At 47.9% G+C, this 25,055-nt stretch overlaps 1 protein-coding gene and 1 long non-coding RNA gene across 2 annotated transcripts in view; one reads left to right on the plus strand and one right to left on the minus strand.

Moving 5' to 3' along the window:
* LOC308146444 overlaps window positions 1-15,359 on the plus strand; it is a 29,762-nt gene extending 14,403 nt beyond the window's left edge. Inside the window, exon 4 of the long non-coding RNA XR_013937111.1 lies at window positions 15,035-15,359. This is a non-coding gene — a long non-coding RNA (uncharacterized lncRNA). The remainder of the gene's footprint in view (window positions 1-15,034) is intronic.
* Window positions 1-23,449, minus strand: part of ntn4 (netrin 4) — a 28,325-nt gene extending 4,876 nt beyond the window's left edge. The window contains exons 1-7 of the mRNA XM_080518256.1: window positions 23,392-23,449; window positions 19,603-20,150; window positions 12,399-12,683; window positions 8,413-8,539; window positions 7,186-7,371; window positions 381-594; window positions 2-96 (exon numbers count right to left, since the gene is read on the minus strand). Coding sequence (XP_080374382.1) covers window positions 2-96; window positions 381-594; window positions 7,186-7,371; window positions 8,413-8,539; window positions 12,399-12,683; window positions 19,603-20,150; window positions 23,392-23,431 — 1,495 coding nt within the window. The 5' untranslated portion in view covers window positions 23,432-23,449. The remainder of the gene's footprint in view (window position 1; window positions 97-380; window positions 595-7,185; window positions 7,372-8,412; window positions 8,540-12,398; window positions 12,684-19,602; window positions 20,151-23,391) is intronic.
* Between the last annotated feature and the right edge of the window lie 1,606 nt (window positions 23,450-25,055).

The following is a 25,055-nucleotide window of genomic DNA, read 5'->3' on the forward strand; positions in this document are numbered from 1 at the left end:
CCTGAGTAGTGCAGCGCCGAGAACAGCTCGTCCACTCTGAAGATGCGGACCGGCTCGCTGGAGTTCCCCTCCAGGTTGTACACGTCCACGTCAGAACTGAAACACGCCGTCACACACGTCACTGAACACCTCCACCTAAAGACTGTCACTTTCACCTCACGTGTCCAGGGATTCGAACCGGGGACCTTCCAGTCACATGCTCTTGACCCCATTACCACGTCAGCCGGTGTCGACGTTCAATACCTGAGCTACACGGAGTGGCTAAAACAAGCGCCGTCGGCCAAAAAACACAACTGCAGTCCCTCGTCTGTCCACTAGGGGGACGGTGCCCTGTTTCCATTGTAACGCACAATAGAACAGCAGGTGGAGGTTGGACTCACCTGAACAAGCAGTCTCCGGTGAACGGGTCGCAGTCTCCCGCGCAGTCACATGGCCGGCAGCCATATTGGTGAAACCCCCAGTATCCCACCATGCACCTGTCGCACTGGGCGCCGCCCACGCCGGGCCTGCAGATGCAGTGTCCAGTGGCGGGGTCGCAGGGCGAGCCGCCGGCCGAGGGGAAGGGCACGGAGCCCGACGGGTGACAGCTGCATGCTGGGAAAGAGGAAGCGCCGTGAATGACTTCTTTGGTTTGCACGTCATGTCTGTTGGTCTGACTAATCTCACCAATTTGACAAATCTGATTAATCTCACCAATTTGACTAATCTCACTAATGTGATTTATCTCACCAATCTGATTAATCTCAGTAATCTGACTAATCCCACCAATCAGACCAATCTGATTAATCTCACCAATCTGTCTAATCTCACCAATCTGACTAATCTCACCAATCTGACTAATCCCACCAATCAGACCAATCTGATTAATCTCACCAATCTGACTAATCTCACCAATCTGACTAATCCCACCAATCTGACTAATCTCACCAATCTGACTAATCCCACCAATCTGATTAATCTCACCAATCTGACTAATCCCACCAATCAGACCAGTCTGATTAATCCCACCAATCTGACTAATCTGATTAATCTGCCCAATCTGACTAATCTGTCCAATCTGCCCAATCTGACTAATCCCACCAATCTGACCAATCTGATTAATCTCACCAACATCACGACAACATCAACCAAGACCAACCAGAGGGTGACCAGCAGGGTTTGATCATAACCAGTGGCTACTTGTCTCTTTGTCTTATAACAGGTTTGTGGTCAATCTCTCTGATGGTCTTTAAACAACACCGGTAAACAATGGTAAACAATGGTAAACAGTAGTAAACGGCGGTAAACGGCGGCTCGCTGTGAACCGGTTTTTATCATGAATGAACGTTTGTTGCCTATTAAATCTTTGTTTTCGAAATAATGTTTTCAAAGTGGAAAGTGAGAACTTCAGTTTTGGCTGTTTGCTTCAACGCTTTACTTCCAAGAAAACTGTTGCTTCCTCTCGTTAGAATTTAACAATGTCGACTGAACGGACATCAAACACCATCTATCATGTTGCTGCATTGCAAAAGAAAAAAAAAAAACCCCACATCTTTAGCTCGCGGCCCGGCTTGTAAACTGCAGTTTCTAAAGTTTTATCGGATCTTTGTTTGCAGTGGTTATCAAAGCGTTGTCATCTCCGTGTAGAACTTATATAAAAGCTCCTTTACACTGCTGCTACGTCGTATCGCAATACTTAAACAGAAGCCACATCACACTGTAATCAGATCATTGATTAATAATACAAATAAATCATTTAAAAATGCTCTTTTATTCTTTGATCTGCTGAATATTGGCCAGTCCGGCGTCGACGGTTCATCAAAAAGACGTGTTTAGACCTCGTCTCGTGGCAGACGGATGACGATGAGGCTGCTATCAGATTCAAAGAACCGGATCACGTCGACCCAGACGCTTTAATCCCACGGATCACCTGAGTGGGCAAAGATAAGACGGGGCGTTATCGCGGTGAGACCGACTGTACAGGATCCATGAAGCCATAAAGATATCTCATTTATAGACTCTGCAGAGCTGCACATGTCCGCCGTGCCGCCGCCGCCACATTGGAATCATTAACAGAGATTTCTGCTGCGCCGCATTTCCTTGTAAAACACGTGTGAAGTTGTGTTTGGTAATCGTGCGTTTGTCAGTCTGAGTTTACGGCATTCAGACGTCGTCACGGCGCCAAGAAGTGAGATCCGTTTACACAACAAGAGCTCAGTCACTCAAAAAACAAACAAACAAACAAACAAAAAACCCAACAATTCCCCGGCTCTGTCGCCGTGGAAACGGGGACGACGGGACTTTCTGGAAACGTTCACGCTACGTCTCCATGTTGACGGTGGAAATGCTGCTACTGGTCTAGGAGCCGATACGACGACCCCAGATTAACATACCAGGTTATCTGTTACCTGGATTAACATACCAGGATATCTGTTTCCTGGATTAACATACCAGGATATCTGTTACCTGGATTAACATACCAGATTATCTGTTACCTGGATTAACATACCAGATTATCTGTTAGCTGGATTAACATACCAAGTTATCTGTTACCTGGATTAACATACCAGGATATCTCTGTTACTTGGATTAACATACCAGGTTATCGCTGTTCCCTGGATTAACATACCAGGTTATCGCTGTTCCCTGGATTAACATACCAGGATATCTGTTACCTGGATTAACTAATCCAGACATTCTGGATCCTGATCAGCACTAACAGGAAGCAGGTTATCAACCAGAGTTTCCCTCCAGGATCAGAGCGTTCACATGAAAGGGGCGGGGCTTGCGGCGTGTGACCAATCACAGAGGGAGAAACTGAAGAGCAGTTTCCAGGTGACTGAAGGAGCAGTTAATCTCTGAGATTATGAAGAATTCAAACACATCTGGCAGCTAATAGCAACACTGCTGCTGCAGTCAAAGCAGAACATTCCTGACTTGTTAATGCTGACTTGTTAATGCTGACTTGTTAATGCTGACTTGGTGAGATTAGAGCACATTAATTGATGGGACAATAGAAATGGACTCAGTTTCACTTTATTCCAGCAGAACTTCCTCACTGCTCTTCTTTGACTTTCTATTTTACATCCACTTGTTTGGAGGCGGAGTTTCCTGTGAGTGTTTCCTTTTGGAATATTAACTCATCGCCGTGACGACAGGAGGAGTTCTGGCTTCATAAATTCCCATTTGTGCAGGGGTGTCAGCGTGAGCATTATCATTAACCTCATTAATCCAGATCAACCCTCGTGGAGAAAAACAGACTTGAGGACTCCACTCGGCTCTAAAGCCGTGTTGTATTCAGTGCTGTTTAAATAAAGTTCAATTGAATTGAAACGGTGCACCAATCAGGATTATCCAAGAATGAGCGGCTCATTTGTACAAGACGATTGGTCAGGAGGCGGAGCTTTGTCCTCCTATCCAGATCGTAACCTGGTCCAGAGCAGGCGAGACATTCAGAGTCAGTTACCATGGAGATTTACCGGGCCCTGTACACGCGACCAGGGCAACGAGTAGTTCTGCACATGCTCAGTAGAAGGACAATGAAGAAAAGTGTCCTCCGTGGTGTCGTGACTCGCAGTCCACATTCTCCTGGAGAAGTCATCGTTTTTGAGTGTTTTGAGTTTTTTGAGTTTTTCAAAAGGATGTGATGTCAAGTTCACACACACACACACACACACACACACACACACACACACACACACACACACACACACACACACACACACACACACACACACACACACACACACACACACACACACACACACACACACACGGCCCCCTCAGAAGGCTGGTATGAAAAAAATGTTCCTCACTACTGAGGGAAATTCCTCCATTGTCAGCGAGCGTCTACGGTGGGATTTCACAACCTGCGCCCTCGTCTTTTTTTTTTGGGGGGGGGGGGGTGGGGGGGTTCCCCACGAACACACCGCCAGCCATGATCATCAACCTCCACAAACACTTGTAACCTCATCTGTGAAATTCAAAACGGCACACCTTGCCCTGGAAACCACGGCTCTGGTATCTTATCGGAGACGCAGACGACAGGAAAAACATGCTTGGATGGGAAAAAACCCCAAAACAAAACAAAAACAAACTCTGAACGACTGTAATTTTATCTCCTCCATCAACAGCATGGCTCAAAAACAGCGACTCGTGCGTGTTATGACGAGAGGAGCGGGGAACCAGAGGAACGCAACGCTGCAGCGACGTGGTGAGGAACGACACTGTGACGGACACAACCTTCAAGGTTCCATCCCGGACCCCCATACCGGGACCCCCCCAGACCAGCACACACATTAAAAGCGGGGCCGCACGGTGTGGCAGTGGAAAGCCCTCGTCAGTCGCAGTCAGAAAGTCCCTGGTTCAAGTCCAGGTCGGGTTGTTTTTTTTCTCCGGGTGCTCCGGTTTCCTCCGACGGGCCAAAGCCGTCGTCTGAGGTTCCTTGGCGGGTCTAAGAGCCACGATGGTTTGTGCTTCCGTTTCAGAAAAGTTTCACATTTACACGGATATTCTAGTGGACAGTCCACCAAGTGGGATTGTTATTACGGTGACTGTCAAAGTAAAAGTACCAAGTACTGGGAGTCATGACATCACGGAGGAAACATTTGTTCTGATTGGCTCTACTGACTGAGGCCCGGATGTTTCCAGAATGTGCCATCTTCCTCGTTTCCAGAGCGGGAGTGTTTTTGAAAAGTTCCACTTTGGGAGCGGTGTTGAAAAAAGTTGTGTTTTCAGTGACTCAAAACACTCTGAGGGGTTTTGTGATTCCAGTGGGGGAACAGCTGGCCTGAGTGATAAACGTGACAGTCCAGTAAGCCTCCCTCTGGGTGTTGTGGAACGGTCTGCTGCCGTCGGAGTCGTTTGTGGTTCAGCAAGACGACGCTCTCTCTCTCTCCACTGTCGTCCGGCAGGACGGAGTCCTGTGGGTCCAATCGGACAGATAATCAGAGAGAGAATGTAGCCGCCGCTCTGTTTGTGGATGACTATCTGTTGTTTACTCAAGACTCCATCGTCTCATCGGCGGAGGGCAGCGCGCCAACGCTCACCCCTCCGCCCATCCCTCCGTCCATCCCTCCGTCCATCCACCCCCCCCCGGAGAGGACGGCGTGCAGCACATCCACGGCCACGGAGACGAACCTCCAGCTCCAGAGTCGTGTCTGGAGGACGGAGAGCCGGGAGTTAAGGCGTAGGAATGTCGCCATCCGATGATTAACTATGGTGTAAACTATGGCTGGAGCGTGGGCTGTGTGCTGCTTACACACACACACACACACACACACACACACACACACACACACACACACACACACACACACACACACACACACACACACACACACACACACACACACACAGGTGCCCGTCAGGATCCATCCAGCACGTCCTGGCTTGTGGTCTCGGTCCTCAGCATTCCTCTGGAGAATGAGAGCGCCGTGCCAGTGTGTCATCTTATGTGTCATGTGTCTGTGTGTGTGTGTGTGGGTGTGCGTGTGTGTGTGTGTGTGTGTGTGTTAACAGTTATTCCTCAGTGATTCCACTTGCCATCACTAACTGTATTTTCCGACTACATTTAATTCATCACTATTATTAATGGGCTTTTGCTCATGCTAAATGGTGACAAGATGCTGTGTGGCTTTGCTACCTATTAAAAATTAGTGTGTGGCTAACGCTAGCGGCTAATGCTTGCGGCTAATGCTTGCGGCTAGTGCTAGCGGCGTGGCCTTTGCCAGTCAGCGATTCTGTTCATTCGATGTACTTTCAGTTCCTCCGGTGGCTGAAGGACCTGCGACAAACCTCTTATCTGTCTGTGCTCCATATCGCTGCCAATAAAGGATCATCGCAGTCTGATAGCGACGACCTTTGTCGTACATAAAAAAAAAAAAAAAAAAACACAACGCGAGAGAGAATTCCCAGACACTGCATGTGTGATGTGAGGATTTTTGCACCGGCAACATTTTGTCACCACTGGTATGATGAATCGCACTCGCCGCCATGTTCTACACGTCGCGGTTTTGACTTTCAATGTCTCATTTTCTCTGAGCGAGGCTCCACCTCAACCAGATAAATTCCTCCTGTCATCTTATACAAACGACAACGTGATATACAACCAACAATATGTGCTCAGTGTGGAATCTTGTTACAGTGACAGGACTTTTATTTTTTATTGTCTACAGAGGTGGAAAGAAACTTTTTTTTTTTTTTTTTTTTAATCAAATAAGAGTTCAATTGTTTTATTGCATCTAATTACATGATTCTAAAAGTAAAATGTATGACTCAGGCCTGGAGCTACTGGAAACACAAGGTTTTGAAAACGCTCGGGCTCTGTCTCCGTGTAGATGGCTGAAATGCTGCAGCTGCTCCTGGTCACCATGGCAACCAGCACTTCTGCACATGCTCAGTAGAGAACGAAGGGTGCCATCATATATGGCACCCTTCGTTATGAATATGGACTATGAATATGGAATATGGACACCCAGTCGATATTCTCCTGGACTTGGGACTTTTATTTTGACAGTCACTGTGATAACAATCCAACTTGGTACTTGTATTTTGACAGTCACCTTAATAAGAATCCAACTTGGTGGTTATATTTTGACAGTCATTGTAATAACAATCCAGCTTGGTACTTTTATTTTGACAATCATTAGAATATCCATGTTGTCCTGTTGTTAATGTCATGGTTCTCTGTTTTGTGTGTGTGTGTGTGTGTGTGTGTGTGTGTGTGTGTGTGTGTGTGTGTGTGTGTGTGTGTGTGTGTGTGTGTGTGTGTGTGTGTGTGTGTGTGTGTGTGTGTGTGTGTGTGTGTGTGTGTGTGTGTGTGTGTGTGTGTGTGTGTGCTTTCAATACTAAAACTAACAACAGCACCAACTAGTGGCCCAACATGGAACCTCCATCGTTTTCAGAATGTTTTCACTTGAATGTGACTTTTATTGACTAACTTACTGAAGTCGACGTTGAGAAAAATGGAATTCTAATTTTCCGAGGGAGACTTTGCATTACTCATAGAAATAATTATTATTGAGCCAAACTGAAACGCCAGCTTGTCGCTTTTTCATGTGACCCTTTGTGGAATTTTTGTTTCCCGCCACCACTTGACCCACAGAATTGTCTCGATGCTGCAGCCTGCCTGGAGCGCTAGCATTAAATGCATTAGCGTCGCCTTGGCAGGACGTTAGCGTCGTGTTAGCGGCAAGCCTTGCTCACGTTTGCAGGAGTCGGGGGCAGTGGTCGGCCTGTGGGGGTCCCGGTAGAAACCGTCCTTGCATCTCTGGCACTGCCGCCCCTCGGTGTTGTGCAGACAGTCGCACACTCCGCCGCTGCGCTGGCCCGACTCGCGCCACCACGTCCAGTCGAATCGGCAGCTCTGAGCGTGTCCGTTACACTTGCACTCTGTGAGAGGAGGAAACACACCGGTCACAATGAAGCACTGAAACGTCTGCACCGCGTCTCCACGGCAGCCTCTCTGCACCACTGTGCCTTCACGTTGATGTGTTTGCTCTCATCTCATGTCTCTGAAGAGAAATGTCTGGCGTTCTGTGTGTAGACTTCATGTTTCCACTGCAGACTCTCTGCTCTGCTGGGCTTTAACCCCCCCAGTCTTTTACAGGCTTTACAGGAAGTTGCCTGCTCTGCCCAGTTCTGCTAGGTGGTCCCTGTGGTCTTTTCTGCTCCTTGATGGACAGGACTTGTGTCTCCACAGTCGCCTCTCTACTCCCCTGTGTCTCCGCAGTGAAACCCCACATTTCCACAGCAGCCTTTTGGCCCAAAACCCATGCACTGACCCTTGTGACTTCCCAAAAGCCTCTGTTCTGAGCTCATGTCCTCAAGGTGGCCTTTAAGCTCCACCACACACCGAATGTCTCCAAGGCAGCCTCTCTGCTCCGTCGTGCATTGACTGTCTTCATGAAGCCTCAACGCTCCGGTTTCCTGCTCTCATGTCTGCATGAAGCCTGTCTCCTCTGTTCCTCGACATTGACTCTCATGTATCCACAGCGGCCTCTCTGCTCTGCTGAGCTTTGACCTCAAGACCGACTATCTTCTGCTCTCTGGCCTCCCTGAAGCTTGTCCGGCCCGCCTCCGCACACACGACGTCTCAGCTCCTCAGCGCTCTGACCTCCTGTGACCACGCGGCGACTTCATGTCTCCACGGGAGCCTCTCCGCTCTCCACGCTGTCCTCACTCTGTTTGTGCGCAAGTGAACTTATACACCTGAAACTTCCCCGTTTTTCAATGTGGCGTTTCTTAACTCCCCAAAGTGCTTCAATATCCGGCGTGTCCTTTTCCTTTGTAAAAGCTCCTCCGGGGCCTGGAGGTCACACATTTCTATTCAGGTTCTGTTTGCTGTCTGCCCTCGTAGTTCTAGCTTTTAAAACTCCTGCAACAGAAACGTGGACGTGGACTTTGTGACGGCGAATCGTTCGCTGGACTCACTCCGGCATTCGTGCGGCGCTCCGGTCAGGCCGTCGGCGGGCTGCCAGGGCCGGTCGTTGTAGAGCGCGGCGCAGCGCTCGCAGTGATCACCTGCAGTGTTGTGTCTGCACACACACTTCCCATGGACCTGAGGGGGGGGGGGGGGGGGCGAGAGACAAGAGCTCATTAGCGGCGGGGCAGCGCGGGCGGACGGACGGAGGTGACATGGAAGGACGGGGAGGAACAAAGGGGTCACTGTGACGGCAAGGAAGCGCTTTCGCCGGTCGGAGGTGCAGACTTGACGTTCTCACCGTCCCCTCGTCCTCATTTTCACCCTCTCCTCCACCCCGGCTCCGCCGAGCCGACCGTCTCAGCCTCGCTCGCATCCTCGCCCCGGAATTAGTGAATGGAGATTGATTGTTTGGCTTCATCGCCGCAAACAAGGACGGGCCTCTGGGCTTGAAAAGCCTGTGTGTGCGTTTATGAGTATGTGTGTATGAGAAGAGTGCAAGTATGCGGCGCTGAGAGCACAATAACAATCTCCTTGTCATTCCTGCGAGCTGGAATGCCATGCATGCTGGATAATGATTGAAGGAGGGGGGGAGGGGGGGGGGGGGGGGGGGGCAAGGCATCTGAGGAAGCTCTTTATTTGTTTGCGTTACACCGTGCAACTGTAATGTGGGACACACAATTATACAACCATTACAGAGGTAGACGCACTAATCAACGTGCGCACAAGCGTAGAAAGTAAGCGCACGCACACACACAGACACGCGCGCGCGGATCCCGGCGTGTGTTTCCCACGGTGTGTGACGTGTCAGTAACTCTCGAATGGCTCCGATTCACACACGAACCAACGCACCGTCCCGAGTTCAGACCTTAAACGCATCCACATGCTGAAGGAGCATGTCCTCTGCCTGAACTGACCCTCGGTGGAAGAGGTGAACACACACACACACACACACACACACACACATGACCGGATTCACACACATCGCACACCATTCCAATCAATCACAGTAACAGGGGGAGCAATCGCACAAATGAGGGGTCCGAGGCAGGAGACCTAATGACACATTTCACAGAAACGAAGGGGGCAATTAATGAAAAGAGTTGAGGGAACGGAGGAGGGGGGGGGGGGTGGGGGAAGACAGATAGGGGGGGGGGGGGGGGGGGGGGGGCAACATCTGGCTGCGGTCCAGACAGCTGCTATTTCCACTGGTTTCACATGTTGACCATACCGCGACACGGAACAATTACCACATGTACACAGCGAGCGCTCAGGAGGAGAGGGCTGCACCGGCTGATAGCCGTGTTTGGTTTCACTCACAATCTTCAAATCAGAGGAACGAGGAGCAGTTATGCAGTTGGGGAGGGTTGGTTGTTTTTTTTTTTGGGGGGGGGGGGTTGTTATTGTGAGATAACTCCGTCTGTAGCTCCTGCTCCACATTAAATGTCTGCGTGTGTGTGTGTGTGTGTGTGTGTGTGTGTGTGTGTGTGTGTGTGTGTGTGTGTGTGTGTGTGTGTGTGTGTGTGTGTGTGTGTGTGTGTGTGTGTGTGTGTGTGTGTGTTGGCTTTGTGGCCGACAAACAGACAGTGAAATCACCGCCAACCACAAAGCCTCCCGTGGGGTTGCAGAGGAGGGGCGGGGTTAAACAGGAGCTCAGAACAACAGTAACTGCAGGCTCTGGGGACCCGCACACTGGACAAGTCTCCCGAAAAGCAACTGGCTGCAACGCAACGGTCTCCGTCACCTCACTGCACATAATCCAGACATGACTGACGTAGAACAACAAGACACCTCAGCTTTGAAATACGGTTCTTCTTTCTCGTGTCCACTGTGTCAATACGCCTCTGCTGCTGTAGTGTTAATGGAATTAATGGAATTAACCCGCACTGGCGTGAGAGGAGCAACAATGAGACGGACAACAATAACTTTTTGGTTTTTGGTCAGCAAACTGCAAAGGATCTGTCATTAGCAAGAAATCGAGTCGTATTTGTGTGAGACGACAGGCTGCAGTTGTTACGTGAGGATTAGGGTGAGCGAAATGTCTATAAAACATTATGATACTGGCCTTTGTCACATTATTATTAACACACATACACACACACACACACACACACACACACACACACACACACACACACACACACACAGAGTAATCTGGGCCCTGATCTGGGTCTTGAGCAGCTCTGCTTGTTTGGGTTCTGGACTGAAACAGACACAAGTCAGAAAAGGCTCTTATATAACCTCAGCTGTGTTACACGCACACACACGCACACACACACACACACACACACACCCTCGGTGAAATGTCCCTCAGAAGTGCCCGTTAAAATGATTTATTGTCATTATTCTCGCGGCCTGTGGTTTTGGTTTTTCGGCGCCGTTTCAGGGGATTTTCTCCCTCAACAGAGAGAAATCCTCCTGAAAACACTCGCGGAGCTACTTGGAATTTCCTGGCACGGAAATGTTGGGGTTTAAAGATTTAAAGCGCCGCGGCTCAATAAATCAGCACATCGGCAGCTCGGTGGGAAAGACGCCGGTATCAGCAAAGAAAACAAGAATGAACACTTTGATTCATTCATCCTGTGAGAGGCCAGAGACGATCCAGAGGCTGGTTTTTAGAGTCACATCTGCACTCGGAGGCCTTCAAATAAGACGACGGATTAACCGCAGCGACACGGTGACACCGACTCACCCTCAAGACAAACACCAAGGCCTGTCCCATGTTGGCTCTCGAGTCTAGAAATCCTACTTTCTGTTGACGGATTCTAACTCAAAGTGCTCCAGAACTGAGCTTCACCCCCCAACGCTGTGATTCGTGGCGCCACGAAGTGATCCCAGACCCCGGGGGGTGGCGACCGTCAACACAAACACGGCGATAGAAGACACGAGAAGGGACCAATAAGTCCAAAGTAGGACGGGAGATGCAGAAGGACAGCGGACGGACGTGAACCAGGCGTTTGTTGACTTCAGCCCGGAGATGGTGGAGATGGTCGTTCTCCGCCAGCGAGGCACAGACACGGCGCCAACGCTCTGGTCGGTGTTTTCCACGGAGGACCGAGCGTGTGCCGGAAATCTGAGCTTTCAATCTCTTTGGAGCTTCAAAACGTCCAGAACTGACCAAGGCGTTTTATCGGTTCAGAGGAAACTCTCACTTTCCGGTCTTGATTGCGGCGGAGCGCCGGGCTGGAGGAGATTTGTCTCGATATGCGCCGGTCCGCCTCCGGGCATCAACACGCTGTCGCTTCACACCTTCCACGTCCACAGCGACCATCCAGCCCCCCCCCCCCCCTGCAGCTCCCGCTCGCCATCCGCCACCACCCCTTCACTCTGACATTCTCTTCCCCACAACAATCGTCTTCATTTCCTCGGGGAAGGAGAGAAATCTGCCCTCGGGGTGTGATTACTGCCCCGAGACCAGAGGCTCAAACACAATCGGCCAGAAGGACTGCGATTCCTGTCGATAACGGCGATTCACGCTCGTGTTTTCGCTGGAGACTAAAGGGCTGTGGACTGTCAAAATAAAACCACCGAGTCGGATCATTACGGCCACTGTGAAAATAAAAGCACCAAAGTCCAGGAGAACACGGACTGGGAGTCACGACACCACAGCTGAAACTTTGCTCTGATTGGCTCTACTGAGCATGTGCAGAACTACTGGTTACTATGGTAACCAGGAGCAGGATCAGTTCTCGCCGTCGACGCGGAGACTGAGCGTTTCCAGAAAATGTGAAAAATGTCCCTTTCATCTCCCCGGGAATTCTCCAGTAATAACGGCTCTCATAAATCTCCCAGAAAGCCTTGCAGCTCAGGCGTTTCCATGGGAACAAGCCACCGTTTCACCACCAGTTAGGCCTGGTTAGCATCGGCCATGAGCTAACGCCTAACACGCTCGCGATCGGTTCCGCACTCGGCGTTGGCGAAGGCCTGCGCTCTACCGAGTGTAGCTCTAGTCTGCGATGAGGCTGAGGGGCCAGATGGAGGCGGGGCGGGGGATTACCACGTGGTTGGTGCGGTCCCTGATGGGCCGGTAGCCCGGCGAGGGGACGCACTGCTCGGCGTGGCCGCTGCAGAAGCAGCTCCCCTTCACGATCAGGTCGTAGATGGCGAAGTGGCGGCCGGGCCGGTCCTCGTCCGGGGGCGGGGGGGCGGGGCCCTTGGCCTGGCAGGGACACGCCTGGCGCTCCAGCAGCCGGATCCGGAGGTTGGTCACCCTCAGCTGCTGCTGGCCCTCGGCCCCGAACGGGTCCAGGGACTCCCACTGCGGGAGCGCTCGATAGATCACCTGAGGGTCAAACACACCATCAAGTTCAAAATGTGATTATCGCAGTTTTGCTCAAAATGTTATTGAAGCTAACCCTACTTTATTTATTCAATACGTGATTACAATTAAAACAAAAAAAGCACTTTATTGTCATTAAATGTCTGAAAAGGATAAAGTACAACCTCACATTTTCCACATATATTAGTCTTTAAAGTGCATTGTAGGTCGTATTATACGTCTTCTATTGAGATTACATTCATAACATGCAGGATTTATAACAGGAGTCGAAAATGTGATCCCGTTTCCAGAATGTTCCGAGACTTCAGATTCAGAAAAATCCAGCGCAACGGAACACAGTTAACAAACAAATGAACTGGATATATATTTTAGAATCGTACTTCTTCTCAATCTGACTTTTTCAAGAACCTCAAATTCGACCAAATTATTCCCGACAGAGGAATTGAAGAAAATCATCCGATATGGATCCGGTTTAGGAACACACATTTAAAAAGTGAACACGATTTGAAAAGGCTGATCGGTGCTGCGACGGAGAAAAATCTGATACGGGTAAAATCTGTGTAAAAGATTGTGGCAGGCGAGGCCCGGTGTAACAATGTCTTCTGTCAAATTAAAGTGGAAATCGGCTTCCTGGAAACTTCCACAACATATACTTTCATTTATATTTTCGGTGAGGTGCACTCTGCGCCGCGTTCCAAAAGCACAGGAAGGATAAAAAGGCTAAAATAACCAGAAGTTACTAAAAATGGATGAAACGGCTAAAACGATCAAAAATTGCTATAATAGAGCTAAAACTGTTGGAACTATTAGGAAATGCATCGCGTCGGCCATGTTGGCCAACACACACACACACACACACACACACACACACACACACACACACACACACACACACACACACACACCCACCCCTCACCCTGTCTGGACATCCTTCAAATCCAAGACCCCTTTATGGGCTGCCGTCACCATGGCGACCGCTGCCGCTGGCAACCCACACTGCCGCCGTAGTCGGGGTGAAGCAGTTTGTGTGTCGCCGTGTGCGCCGGTCCCCGCCGGGCCGTCACCGATATCATTGGAAGAGCTGCGTGTTTGCGTGGACGAGTTTTTTCGGCCCCCCACCCCGGCGTCGCAGGAAAAAAAAATCCCCCAGCCGGTCCCCGATTGGCCGGCTGACTGGCCGAGAGTGTGATTGGGAGGAGCGCTATTAATTCCCCCCCCCCCCCCCCCCCCCCACCCGTTGTTGGCGAAGGTCACGGGGTCACGGCATTGTGGTCCGCAATTAAGAGAACACGACAAATAGGACGATGGGGGCGCCGGTCCGCGGGAGAGCACGGAGAGCGGGGGGGGGGGGGGGGGCAGACAAAGACCGGGACGGAGACGCAGCTCCACATAACTCAGCGCCGGACAAAAGGCCGCGACAGCCCGGCGACACCACGGCAACACCAGCGCACACGATCCCCAACGTACACCCAACAAACGCCGGGGATCAAACTGCAGATCCTGCTTCTACTGCCGAGTCGCATCCTGGACTCTCAGGCCCGTTGACACATCTCGGGTGACTGTCAAAATAAAAGTACTACTACTGCTAGTACTAGTACTACTAGTACAGGGGTGGCCACACTTTTTCAGCCTGCGAGCTTCTTATAAAACGACCAAGTCAAAGTGATCTACACACTACAAAAATGCAAAACATATATTTATTTTCAAATATATTGAGGATTCTTTAAATGTACAATGTATAATGATGTACCTTGCAAAACCGTACGAGCCAATATTGTGCAACACGACATAATTAACTATGAACATTTGTTGTAATTACCAGAGTTTACTCTGACGACCTTCTTTGGTATTGCGACGGTCGACTGGCAGACGAGACAAACGCACTTCGAAAATGACATCGTGAAAAAACAGTCCACCTCCCATTCCTCATGAAAGTGAAACGTCTTCGTCTTCTCACTTGGTCCAGCTCCCCCACTAATTTTTGGGGGGCTTCAAATTTTGCGGTAACTCGCTGACTAGCTTGTTAGCTTCGCCACACTTAGAGTCGTTGTTTGCGCGTGTGCGGTGACCTGAAGGTCAGAAAAATTCAGCCGTCCGATGCTTTTCAGAACAGTGTTGTTGAAGAGCAGGAAGCCATTTTTACTCCATGTAGTGAACATATATGAATAGAGTGTCAAAGTGTGGTGGATTCCGGGGAAGCGGCTATCCTGTACTACATCGGCTTGGAATAAAAATAAAATCCTTCTTGGAATTCTGGGAATTGCAGCTTCTCGCAAAGAAAATCAGACTAAAACATCTGCCATCGATTTGCTCTTTTCTATTTGTGTTCAATCGAATGTTCTGTTATTCATCAGGGTGTCTGGGTGACGGAGGAGGTTTGGCTGGCGACGGCAGGCGAAGCAAGTTCTACACCCGCCGTCGTGAGGAACAAGCTTCAGACTCCACGAAACCTCACCGACGACCGCGGAACGTCTTTCCTTCCCGTTTCACGGTGAAAAGTAAAGTAAGCCCGGCTTTAACAGGCTTAATTCCATCAAAGCGCCGTGGACTGTAATCTGGTAAACAGGCACAATGGCCATTGATGGAAGGAGGAGGAGGACGGAGAGGGGGGATGGGTGTCTGGCCGGCAGGGCCCACATCCATCAGGGCAACGCCACTTCCTCCTTAACAGGCGGACGCACGGTCGACTGTACGTGTTCATCTGAGCGTCTGTGTGTGTGTGTGTGTGTGTGTGTGTGTGTGTGTGTGTGTGTGTGTGTGTGTGTGTGTGTGTGTGTGTTTGTAGAAAAGAGGTGTGTGCATGTAGTCTGCTCCTCTTTCCCCCCCTAAGGAGGTCAGTCTCTACAACAAACTCTCACATTCTTCCCGCCCAGCTGACCTCATAAATAAGACAAGTTGCTCCGACACACACACACACACACACACACACACACACACACACACACACACACACACACACACACACACACACACACACACACGAGACGACAGGCTTCCATGTGAGAAAGCGGAGCTGCAGAGAGCTCAGAATACCTGCTGCCCTGTAATCGCTCCCAGCTACGACCTGCACCCCCCGCACCCCCCCAACCCTAACCCAGCTCCTAGAAGCCCCTCGCTACCGTCCATCGCACCTCCCGCTTATATCCGATCACGCCGACTCACACGCTTGCAGGAAGGCAGGTGAAGCCGGGCAGCGGCTGCGTCACACTTCACAAACTCTGAAAACTCTCAAACCAAACCCGTGTCTCATTCACACGCCGCTCCTCAAACATCCACGTATTTCATGACGTCCGGTTGCAGAAAACGTTGAGGGTACCAGGGGTGCAGCCCTGAGTTTGCGCAACACCCACGCAACCTATTGTCATTGTGACGTCCACGCGATATTTTAATACTGGAACCTTAAATGCAACTTTCCTGTAAGACTTGGCTCAGCTTCACATGCAATATTTAATATTCTTGCGCGGATTCATGCGCCTTTCTGCAACTCTTAACACTCCACGTGTGCGTCGTCTATCCAACGCTCATGCGAACCGTCTCGCGATATTTGAACAATTTGTCCATTTGTGCCACAAACACACCACGTCCTCGGGAAAATGTGGCCGTCGAGCCTCCTCGCGACACCCGTGCAATATGTAACATCTGCCATTCAATCAGTGTTCTGGCAACTGTGACGTTCCAAACGTTCATCCTCTAGTCAACATTCGTTCAGCATAAATGCAATGTTCCTTTTGACGTTGGTGCAACTTTAGCGTGACATTTGTATATTATCACAACGATTCTACGGCATTAAAGTTGGAAAATAATTCCTGTAACAAGTGAGACATTCAAACAATTTTAATTGCCATTTTGCATTTCCCTCCTTCACTTCGCGCCTCTCGTCAGGAATTGCCCCAGCTCGCCGGGGGAGAGGTTTCAATTCCTTCTTAAGGTGTTGAACGGGCAGACTCTTCTATCAAATGTTGAACTTGGTACAGAAGCTCTGAGGAAACTTCTAGTCCAGAAAAGTATCCAGAAACTGAACTTTTACCGTCTATTATATTGAATTCTTTGGGGTGGACAATCTAAAAAATTTCGTTTTAATGTGAATTATGGCTGTTCAAAAGTAAAAAATAGCAACGAAAAGTAGAGGAAGAGCTTCCAGCTAACACACACACACACACACACACACAGTTTCATGCATTGTTGAAGAGGAGACGTCGTCGTGACGATCGGTGGAGGTCGCCTGTCATTGCAGCCGATGTACGACCCTCGGAGGCAGAGGAAGTGAACAGCTGAGCGGCGGCGGCGGCGGCAGCTGTTCCGTCTGACCTCCATTAACCTCGGGGTCGTCAGCTGAGGGGGCGGGAGGGGCGGGGGGGCGGGAGGTCAGAGGTCGCGCTCCGACCACAGGCGGCTCACACCACCGGCGTGTGAAGTCACAAACAGAAAACAGGCTATTTTAGGAAAAAAAAAACAAAAAAACCCACCGACACGGAGAAAGTGAGAGTAAAAGAAAACACACATGGGGTGCTTGGCGTGCGCACACACACATCTGCAGAGCAGCTCCCGGCACACACACACACACACACACACACTGCTTCAATTAAACATCAATGGAGCTCAGGAAGCCCTCTCGTGCTCCAGTCAGACTACGCCCATTAAACACTCAATCGCCCCCCCCCCCCCACCCCGTGCACTCGCCACGCCACATGTGGCACGACTTACTGAGGCGACGCCTCCAGTTCTTGTTGCTACACACACACACACACACACACACACACACACACACACACACACACACACACACACACACACACACACACACACACACACACACACACATGCACACACATTATTAGCAGTACTATACACGAGTATTATGCACTATTACACATTGTTATTATGTGTATTATTGTTATTATTATTATATAATGCCTACTTCTAATGGCTCTGCCACTGCACCTTACTATTTATTTATCTTGCTTTTATCTCCTGCTTATTTCTAAGTGCCCATGTTCCGTTCTGTGTTTTACTTTATGTCTTATACCCAGGTATTTTTATATTTTTACTTTTATTTCTAGTCTATTGTATTTTATAATATTCGTATGTACCAGATTGCTGCAACAAAACAATTTCCCTTTGGGGATGAATACAGTAATTATCTCTCTATCTATCTACACGGCCCTTCATTCAAGCTGCAGGAAGCTGCAGTCACGCCTCCTGCTTTTCAGCGCAGGTGTGTTTCTCGCGCCTCCCCTCCACCTGCATTAACCTGCTTTCTGAGACCTGATACCCGTCGGAGCGCTGAGCTGCCTCCGGCGCGACGCAGAGTCCGGCTCCGGGTGTGAGGCTCGCTGCAACCAAAGGATGCACGGGCGGCCGTGGACTCGCGGGTCGTAGCTACAAACGCAATCTGTTCTAAAACAATCGAGAAACAATCAATTCGAAAACAATCGATTGTAAAACAATTTCAGGGTAATAAAGTCAATGTGCAGCACGCTGTGGTTGCAGTAAGTACTTCTCCTGGACAAGAAAGAGTAGATTAACAATTTTTTTTTTTTTAATGGTGGAACCCACATGGAAAGAACCTATACGAGGATATATGCGCATATATGAAACCTATAAGCAGTATATATGCACATATCTGCGTATATATGCCACATATAGGCAAAATTGAGGTGCATATATGTGAATATACAGGCCATATAGGTCTCCTGTACTGCTTCTTTATTTCCACATATATATAGCCCATATCTCACTTTGACAACTGTCATACATTGTCAAGGCAATAACTAAGAACTAACTAAAAACAATTATGCAAGAAGAACATATAGGTGTATATATGCACACATATATACGTGCATATATGTACCTATATAGGTGCCTGTATGCACGTATATGTCTTACATATATGTGCATTTATGTACATATAATATAGGAAAAACGGCCAATTTTATATATGTCACATATATTAAAAACCTATATTAAAACATATATGTTTATATAGGTTCTTTCCATGTGGGAAAGCAGAATGACTGTGCTCTTCACTTTAAATTGAACATTTACGACTTCATCATCTTGATGCAGAGACAGTTTGTTTTTTTTAACTGACTGAAGCGGTACGACAAACAAAGGAGCTTATTTTTTTACATTGAATGTGTGTGTGCTTGGTTACTTTATAAAAAAAAAACATGCCAACTGCAGTGTTTTATGTGTTTCTTCTCCAAAACAAACAAAAAAATTCCAAAAATGAGGTTTTCTTAACGTGAGCAGTGGCCGGAAGGCTCACATGCTTGATGCTAAATCCTCAGACGGATACAGGCGAAGCTTTGTGACCGTCTTCTGAGTTCATTACCCGTGTAATCTGGTACATTTCCACGGAGCTTATGGAGTCGCCGCTAGCGGAGTAACACCGCCGGTGACCTGCGGGGGGCAGTGTTGGACAACACGGTTGTTTACAGCGAGGCCAAACACGCTAACCGGGGAGATTGGTGGCTTTTGTGTTTTCACAATAAAGAGTCAGTCGAGCCAAAAGCACCGTACCCTCATGACATGATAGCAGCCTTTTGTGTCGGGGCTCAATATCCAGCTCAGGCATCTCGCTGTCATTTCCTGTCACGCCCTTGTGTGAGGATGCAACTTGAAACAAAGTGTGGCAAAGGTGGACGCCACCGGGGAGCGGCAAAGGAGGACAAGCAGCACATGGATATCTAGCCTGGAGCGTCTCAACATAACACGTAGCACTGGAAACGCGCTTTCGCCGGGTTTACGTGTGGCGACCGTGGTCGCAAGGGTTTAAATCCAGGAACTGTGCTCTACGCCTCCGGTCCGGAAACACGCTCAAGCTACATCAGGGATTTGACGGATGTGTTTTCAGAAAGAGTGAATACCCCTTTGATAAGTACCAACGTGTCTCTAGGAAGAAGAACAAACCTCCTCTCACCTCGCCACGGCTGCAGGGAGACGCGCCGGAGTACTTGGAGGTGCAGGCGGCGCCGTCGCGGCCCGTCCCTCCCTCCTCCAGCCCGAAGGCGGCGCTGCAGTTCCCGGCGTAGTAGTGCAGCTTCTTCCACGACCGCCCGAAGTCCTGCGAGCGCTCCAGGGTCATGGCGGCGGGCCTCGGCGAGCGGAACACCACGATGAGGTGCGTGAAGAAGAACTCCGTCTCCAGGTCGAGCTGCACCGTCTCAGACTCCGCCCCCTCGGCCGACTGCCACCAGGTGTTGGGGTGGCGGAAGGACGAGTCGGACATGGCGTCGGCCAGGTGGGACAGCGGCGGCAGGGCGGCGTTGCACTTGGCGCACCTGGGCCGGCCGCAGGGCGTGTTGGCGTCGGGGTCGGCGTGGGAGCAGTAGCGCTCGGTGGCGTTGTTGCCGCAGACGGTCTGCGTGAGGACCCGCCGGCCCAGCGCCAGGTTGCCCATGCGGGGGTTGCAGGCCCGGCTCTCGCAGCGCGGCGCCACGCCGACGCGAAACGTCCCCGCCGGCTGACCTGGACACAACACAGTCCATGAACACGGGATGAAAAACACGTCAAACCCAGCTGGACCCGAAGCGTCTAGGAAAAATACCCTATGCTTTTGGATTGATGAGTCTGCCCCAACTTTGAGATCATGGCACAATATAATCAGGGACTGCATTCCAAGTGAACTAATGACCTGTATGTCTCACTCAGGATTTGCATTTTACAGAGTCTGGGATCTTTATTTACAACATGTTGGTCCTACTGTATCATCAAGGCCAGTGTGATTATGCTTTGTGTACAACCTGTTCACCTTCTTGTACTGGGACGACTGTGTTTTGAGCTGATACCTTATGTGGCTACTGTCGAGAATTGAGAAGTATCTTGGTCTAGACAAATGTATATAGTGCCGTATGTGGGGCTATTGTGGTGTTGTCGTGTTTGTCATTTGTTTGAAAATACGATAAAAATATAATTTAATTAAAAAAAAAAAGAAAAACACGTCAAACCTCCTGCAGGCTGGGCGGGACCGTGTGACCGAATGTGGTCACACGGTCCGTTTGCGCCATTTCTCATTAAATCAAACCTCCCGTCCTCCGAAGGCCCGTTTCCACGGCAACGATTCCAAGTGAAAACACTCGTGTTTTTTTTCCCCAAAATGAAAACAAACAAAAAAATTTTAAAATCACGTTGCTTCACTTGGAAACGTCGTCGCGGAGACGCAGCCGAAATCAACACTCTTTCCTCGCGACCTGCAGCCGCCGACGTTCCTCGTCATTATCGACAATCTGAGCCGAGGAACAGGAGCTTTTTAGAAACCCCGGCAGAAAGTCCCGACGTCGTAATAAAACCTGAACAATGGGCAGAGTTCACCGTGAAAAGTGACATATTGTTCTGAGATAAGAGCGCGCGCGCGTGTGTGTGTGTGTATGTGTATGTGTGTGTGTGTGTGTGTGTGCGTGCGCGTGTGTGTGTGCGTGTGTGTGTGTGTGTGTGTGAGTCAAGTGATTTACCGCCGTGGGATGTGTTATGCGGAGCAGGAGAATGGAGGCTTTGTGCACCTGCCTGCTGCCGGCCAGGACTCTGACACAGATAAAGTTTGTCAGCTCCAGGAGGACGAGCGGCGCTCCAGACGCCCTGCGACCCCCCGCCCCCACCCCACCCCACCCCAGGGTGGGGGTGATCCTCTCACATTAGCTGGTGCATCGTGGATTATGTAACTGACGGCAGGTGGGCAGGTCACAAGGTCACAGGAGAAAGTTGTTGTTTTTTTTACTATTATTCCTCATTTATATGGTGTTTGATGTTCAGCTCCAGGTGGAGGTCAAAGGTTAAACTCAGGTTGCCTTGACAACCAGTTGAAGGATAATTTATGTTTGTTTAGAACTAAATGTGAGCAAAAAAAAAAAAGTACTTTTAAACACAAAACTTCCTTTAAAAATCACTAGAATTTGTCACAAACTGTTTCCTGACCTGGAATCTTGTCGTCAGTACTGGTCACGTGTACTCGAGTACTACTACTCTTACAGTGCTTGAACTGCACTCAGTTACAATAAAGGCAATCTTCATTAAAAACTGAGTTCAAACCCACACACACGTTCAAGTTCTGACACTGTGTAAAGAGTAAGAGTACACACTTAAAGTGGAAGTAGCCACAAAATACAACTTAATTGTACTAATGTGAACATTTGTAATCTATTACTTCCACTCTTGCTTGCAGCTGGACGGAGCTCCGCCTCCAGGGGCCAAAATACATAGTCGGGCAACTAAGTACTCAAAAGTAGAAGTAATTGAATACAAATACTCACATGACTGTCATTTAGTACGATGTTTGTGTTCTTAAAGTACAATTTACACCAATACAAAAGTACTTTATTATAGTAAAATGATATTTAGTAATTAGTTACTTCCATGCTGGCTCATAGTTGGATGCCAGATTACTGAGGCTGTGATGACAAATACTCGCATTACAGTAATTGAAAAGTATTTTAGGAGACCAAAGAAGGAAGTAATGAATAAAAGTACCAGTATAATTAGTTACTTCCACCTCTGATGATTTACAGCCTCATGTATCAGCTCCTCCGGGGCCAAAACGCAGAGTTGAGCTCTTAATTACCTGGAGTGAAAGTAACTAATCACAAATACTCACAAGTATCTTTTTCACTGGTGTACTCAAATATGAAGAAAATACTCAAATGAGTTACTCTTATACTACTTAATTATGTCGGTACTGATAATTAATCTCTTCTATCCCTGCTCATCTGCATTGCAGTAACAGTAAAGTACCTCAGAATAGTACCTTATCATTGTAATCTGAGTATCGGCCAGTATTTCCTTTCACTCGTGTTCATTGCTGGATGTATCACCTGCTATTCGTGAGTGGAAGTAACGATTGAAAGTACTTAAATACAACGAGTGTTTTGTGATTAGTTACTTCCCTCCTGCTTGTATTTAAAGTATTGGATGTAGGAGTGTGTGTATTTAAAGTACTGGATGTAGAATGTATGTGTATTTAAAGTACTGGATGTAGGATGTGAGTGTATTTAAAGTATTGTATGTAGGGTGTGTGTGTATTTAAAGTATTGGATGTAGGACGTGTGTATTTAAAGTACTGGATGTAGGACGTGTGTGTATTTAAAGTACTGGATGTAGAATGTATGTGTATTTAAAGTATTGGATGTAGGAGTGTGTGTATTTAAAGTACTGGATGTAGGACGTGTGTGTATTTAAAGTATTGGATGTAGAATGTATGTGTATTTAAAGTATTGGATGTAGAATGTATGTGTATTTAAAGTATTGGATGTAGAATGTATGTGTATTTAAAGTATTGGATGTAGAATGTATGTGTATTTAAAGTATTGGATGTAGAATGTATGTGTATTTAAAGTACTGGATGTAGAATGTATGTGTATTTAAAGTATTGGATGTAGAATGTATGTGTATTTAAAGTATTGGATGTAGAATGTATGTGTATTTAAAGTATTGGATGTAGGATGTGCGTGTATTTAAAGTATTGGATGTAGAATGTATGTGTATTTAAAGTATTGGCTGTAGAATGTATGTGTATTTAAAGTATTGGATGTAGGATGTGCGTGTATTTAAAGTATTGGATGTAGAATGTATGTGTATTTAAAGTATTGGATGTAGAATGTATGTGTATTTAAAGTACTGGATGTAGAATGTATGTGTATTTAAAGTACTGGATGTAGGATGTGAGTGTACAGTCGCTGCACTTGTCTCAGACACACACTTCAACAATAATCCCACCAACCTGACAACACGGCCACAAGGACTGGGAATAAAAGCAGCATCTCTCCTCGCTGCGGGAATAATCCCCACGGAAAGAAAAAAAAAAAAAAAAAAAAAAAGACGCAAAAACAGTGAAATCCGCCTTGTCGGGGTGAAAAGAGCGCAAAGAGAGTCTAGATCCGGTGCGGACTTTCTCGTTCACTCCGCTGAGGTCCGACGGGGCGACAGCAAGAGACCCGCAACATGATCGTGGACGGCGCGTGACGTCCCGCGGGAGCAGCGTGGTTCATCTCCCCGCAGCTCTGGAGCCCCGCAGCCTGGCGCGTCGCTCTAAAGGAGCGGCGGAGCGGCGGAGGGACGGAGCGCCGCGCCGCGTCCCGCTGCCGCGCAACGGCTCCGCCTCCAGGGGCGCAGCTCCGCCGCTTAAAGGAACAGCCCGGGCCCCGGGACCGGAGCTCGGAGGGGACGGTGTCTGGGATTAGATTACGGTGGTGCTGAAGTGCAAACCACAACAACAAATCACTAAACACAACTGCAAATCACTAAACACAACTGCAAATTTCAAAAAAACAACATAGCAAATTCAAAACCACAACAACAAATCACTAAACACAACAGCAAATTGAAAAACACAACAGCAAATTGAAAAACACAACAGCAAATTGAAAAACACAACAGCAAATCACTAAACACAACTGCAAATCACTAAACACAACTGCAAATTTCAAAAAAACAACATAGCAAATTCAAAACCACAACAACAAATCACTAAACACAACAGCAAATTGAAAAACACAACAGCAAATTGAAAAACACAACAACAAATTGAAAAACACAACAGCAAATTGAAAAACACAACAGCAAATCACTAAACACAACTGCAAATTGAAAAACACAACAGCAAATTCAAAAACACAACAGCAAATTCAAAAACACAACAGCAGATCATTAAACACAACACAAATGAAAAAACACAAAGACAGTAACTTAAACAGAAAAGGTTTTTTCATTTGTTGTTGTGTTTTTTCATTTGTGTTGTGTTTTTCAAGTTGTTGTGTTTTTTCATTTGTTGTGTTTTTGAATTTGCAGTTGTGTTTTTGAATTTTTTGTTGTGTTTTTGAATTTGCAGTTGTGTTTTTTCATTTGTTGTTGTGTTTTTGAATTTTTTGTTGTGTTTTTGAATTTGCAGTTGTGTTTTTTCATTTGTTGTTGTGTTTTTTCATTTGTGTTGTGTTTAGTGATTTGTTGTTGTGGTTTGCACTTCAGGGCCACCGTAGTTTTGGCCCTAAACGTGCTCCACAGACGAGACTCCTTGTGTTTTTAGAATAAGGTTTGTATTTCAGTACAAAATATTCGTACTATTATATTAAAGTTTAAACATGATGGACTAATCAGTTTTAAGCAGTTTCAAACCCGTTTTGTTTTTTGGGATCAACTCCTTTTGTCATTTCATCAGTTGTGGCTGAAACAAAGCTCCACACGAGATGGAGAGTGTGATTTTGGAAAAAAGTTTTTATTTCAATGGAACAAACTCCAACTTGTTTGATGGTGTTGGTCCATCCAGTCATTTTGATTCTCTTGGTCAGATTTCCCCTCTTTTTCTCTCACTTCAAGATCTTTTCTAGTCTTTTTATTTGACGTTGTTGTAATTTCATGTCAATTCTGGGTCTTTTTTTTTTCTTCTTC

The sequence above is a fragment of the Blennius ocellaris genome (genome assembly GCF_963422515.1).
Source record: "Blennius ocellaris genome assembly, chromosome: 22".
Taxonomy (NCBI): Eukaryota; Metazoa; Chordata; class Actinopteri; order Blenniiformes; family Blenniidae; genus Blennius; species Blennius ocellaris.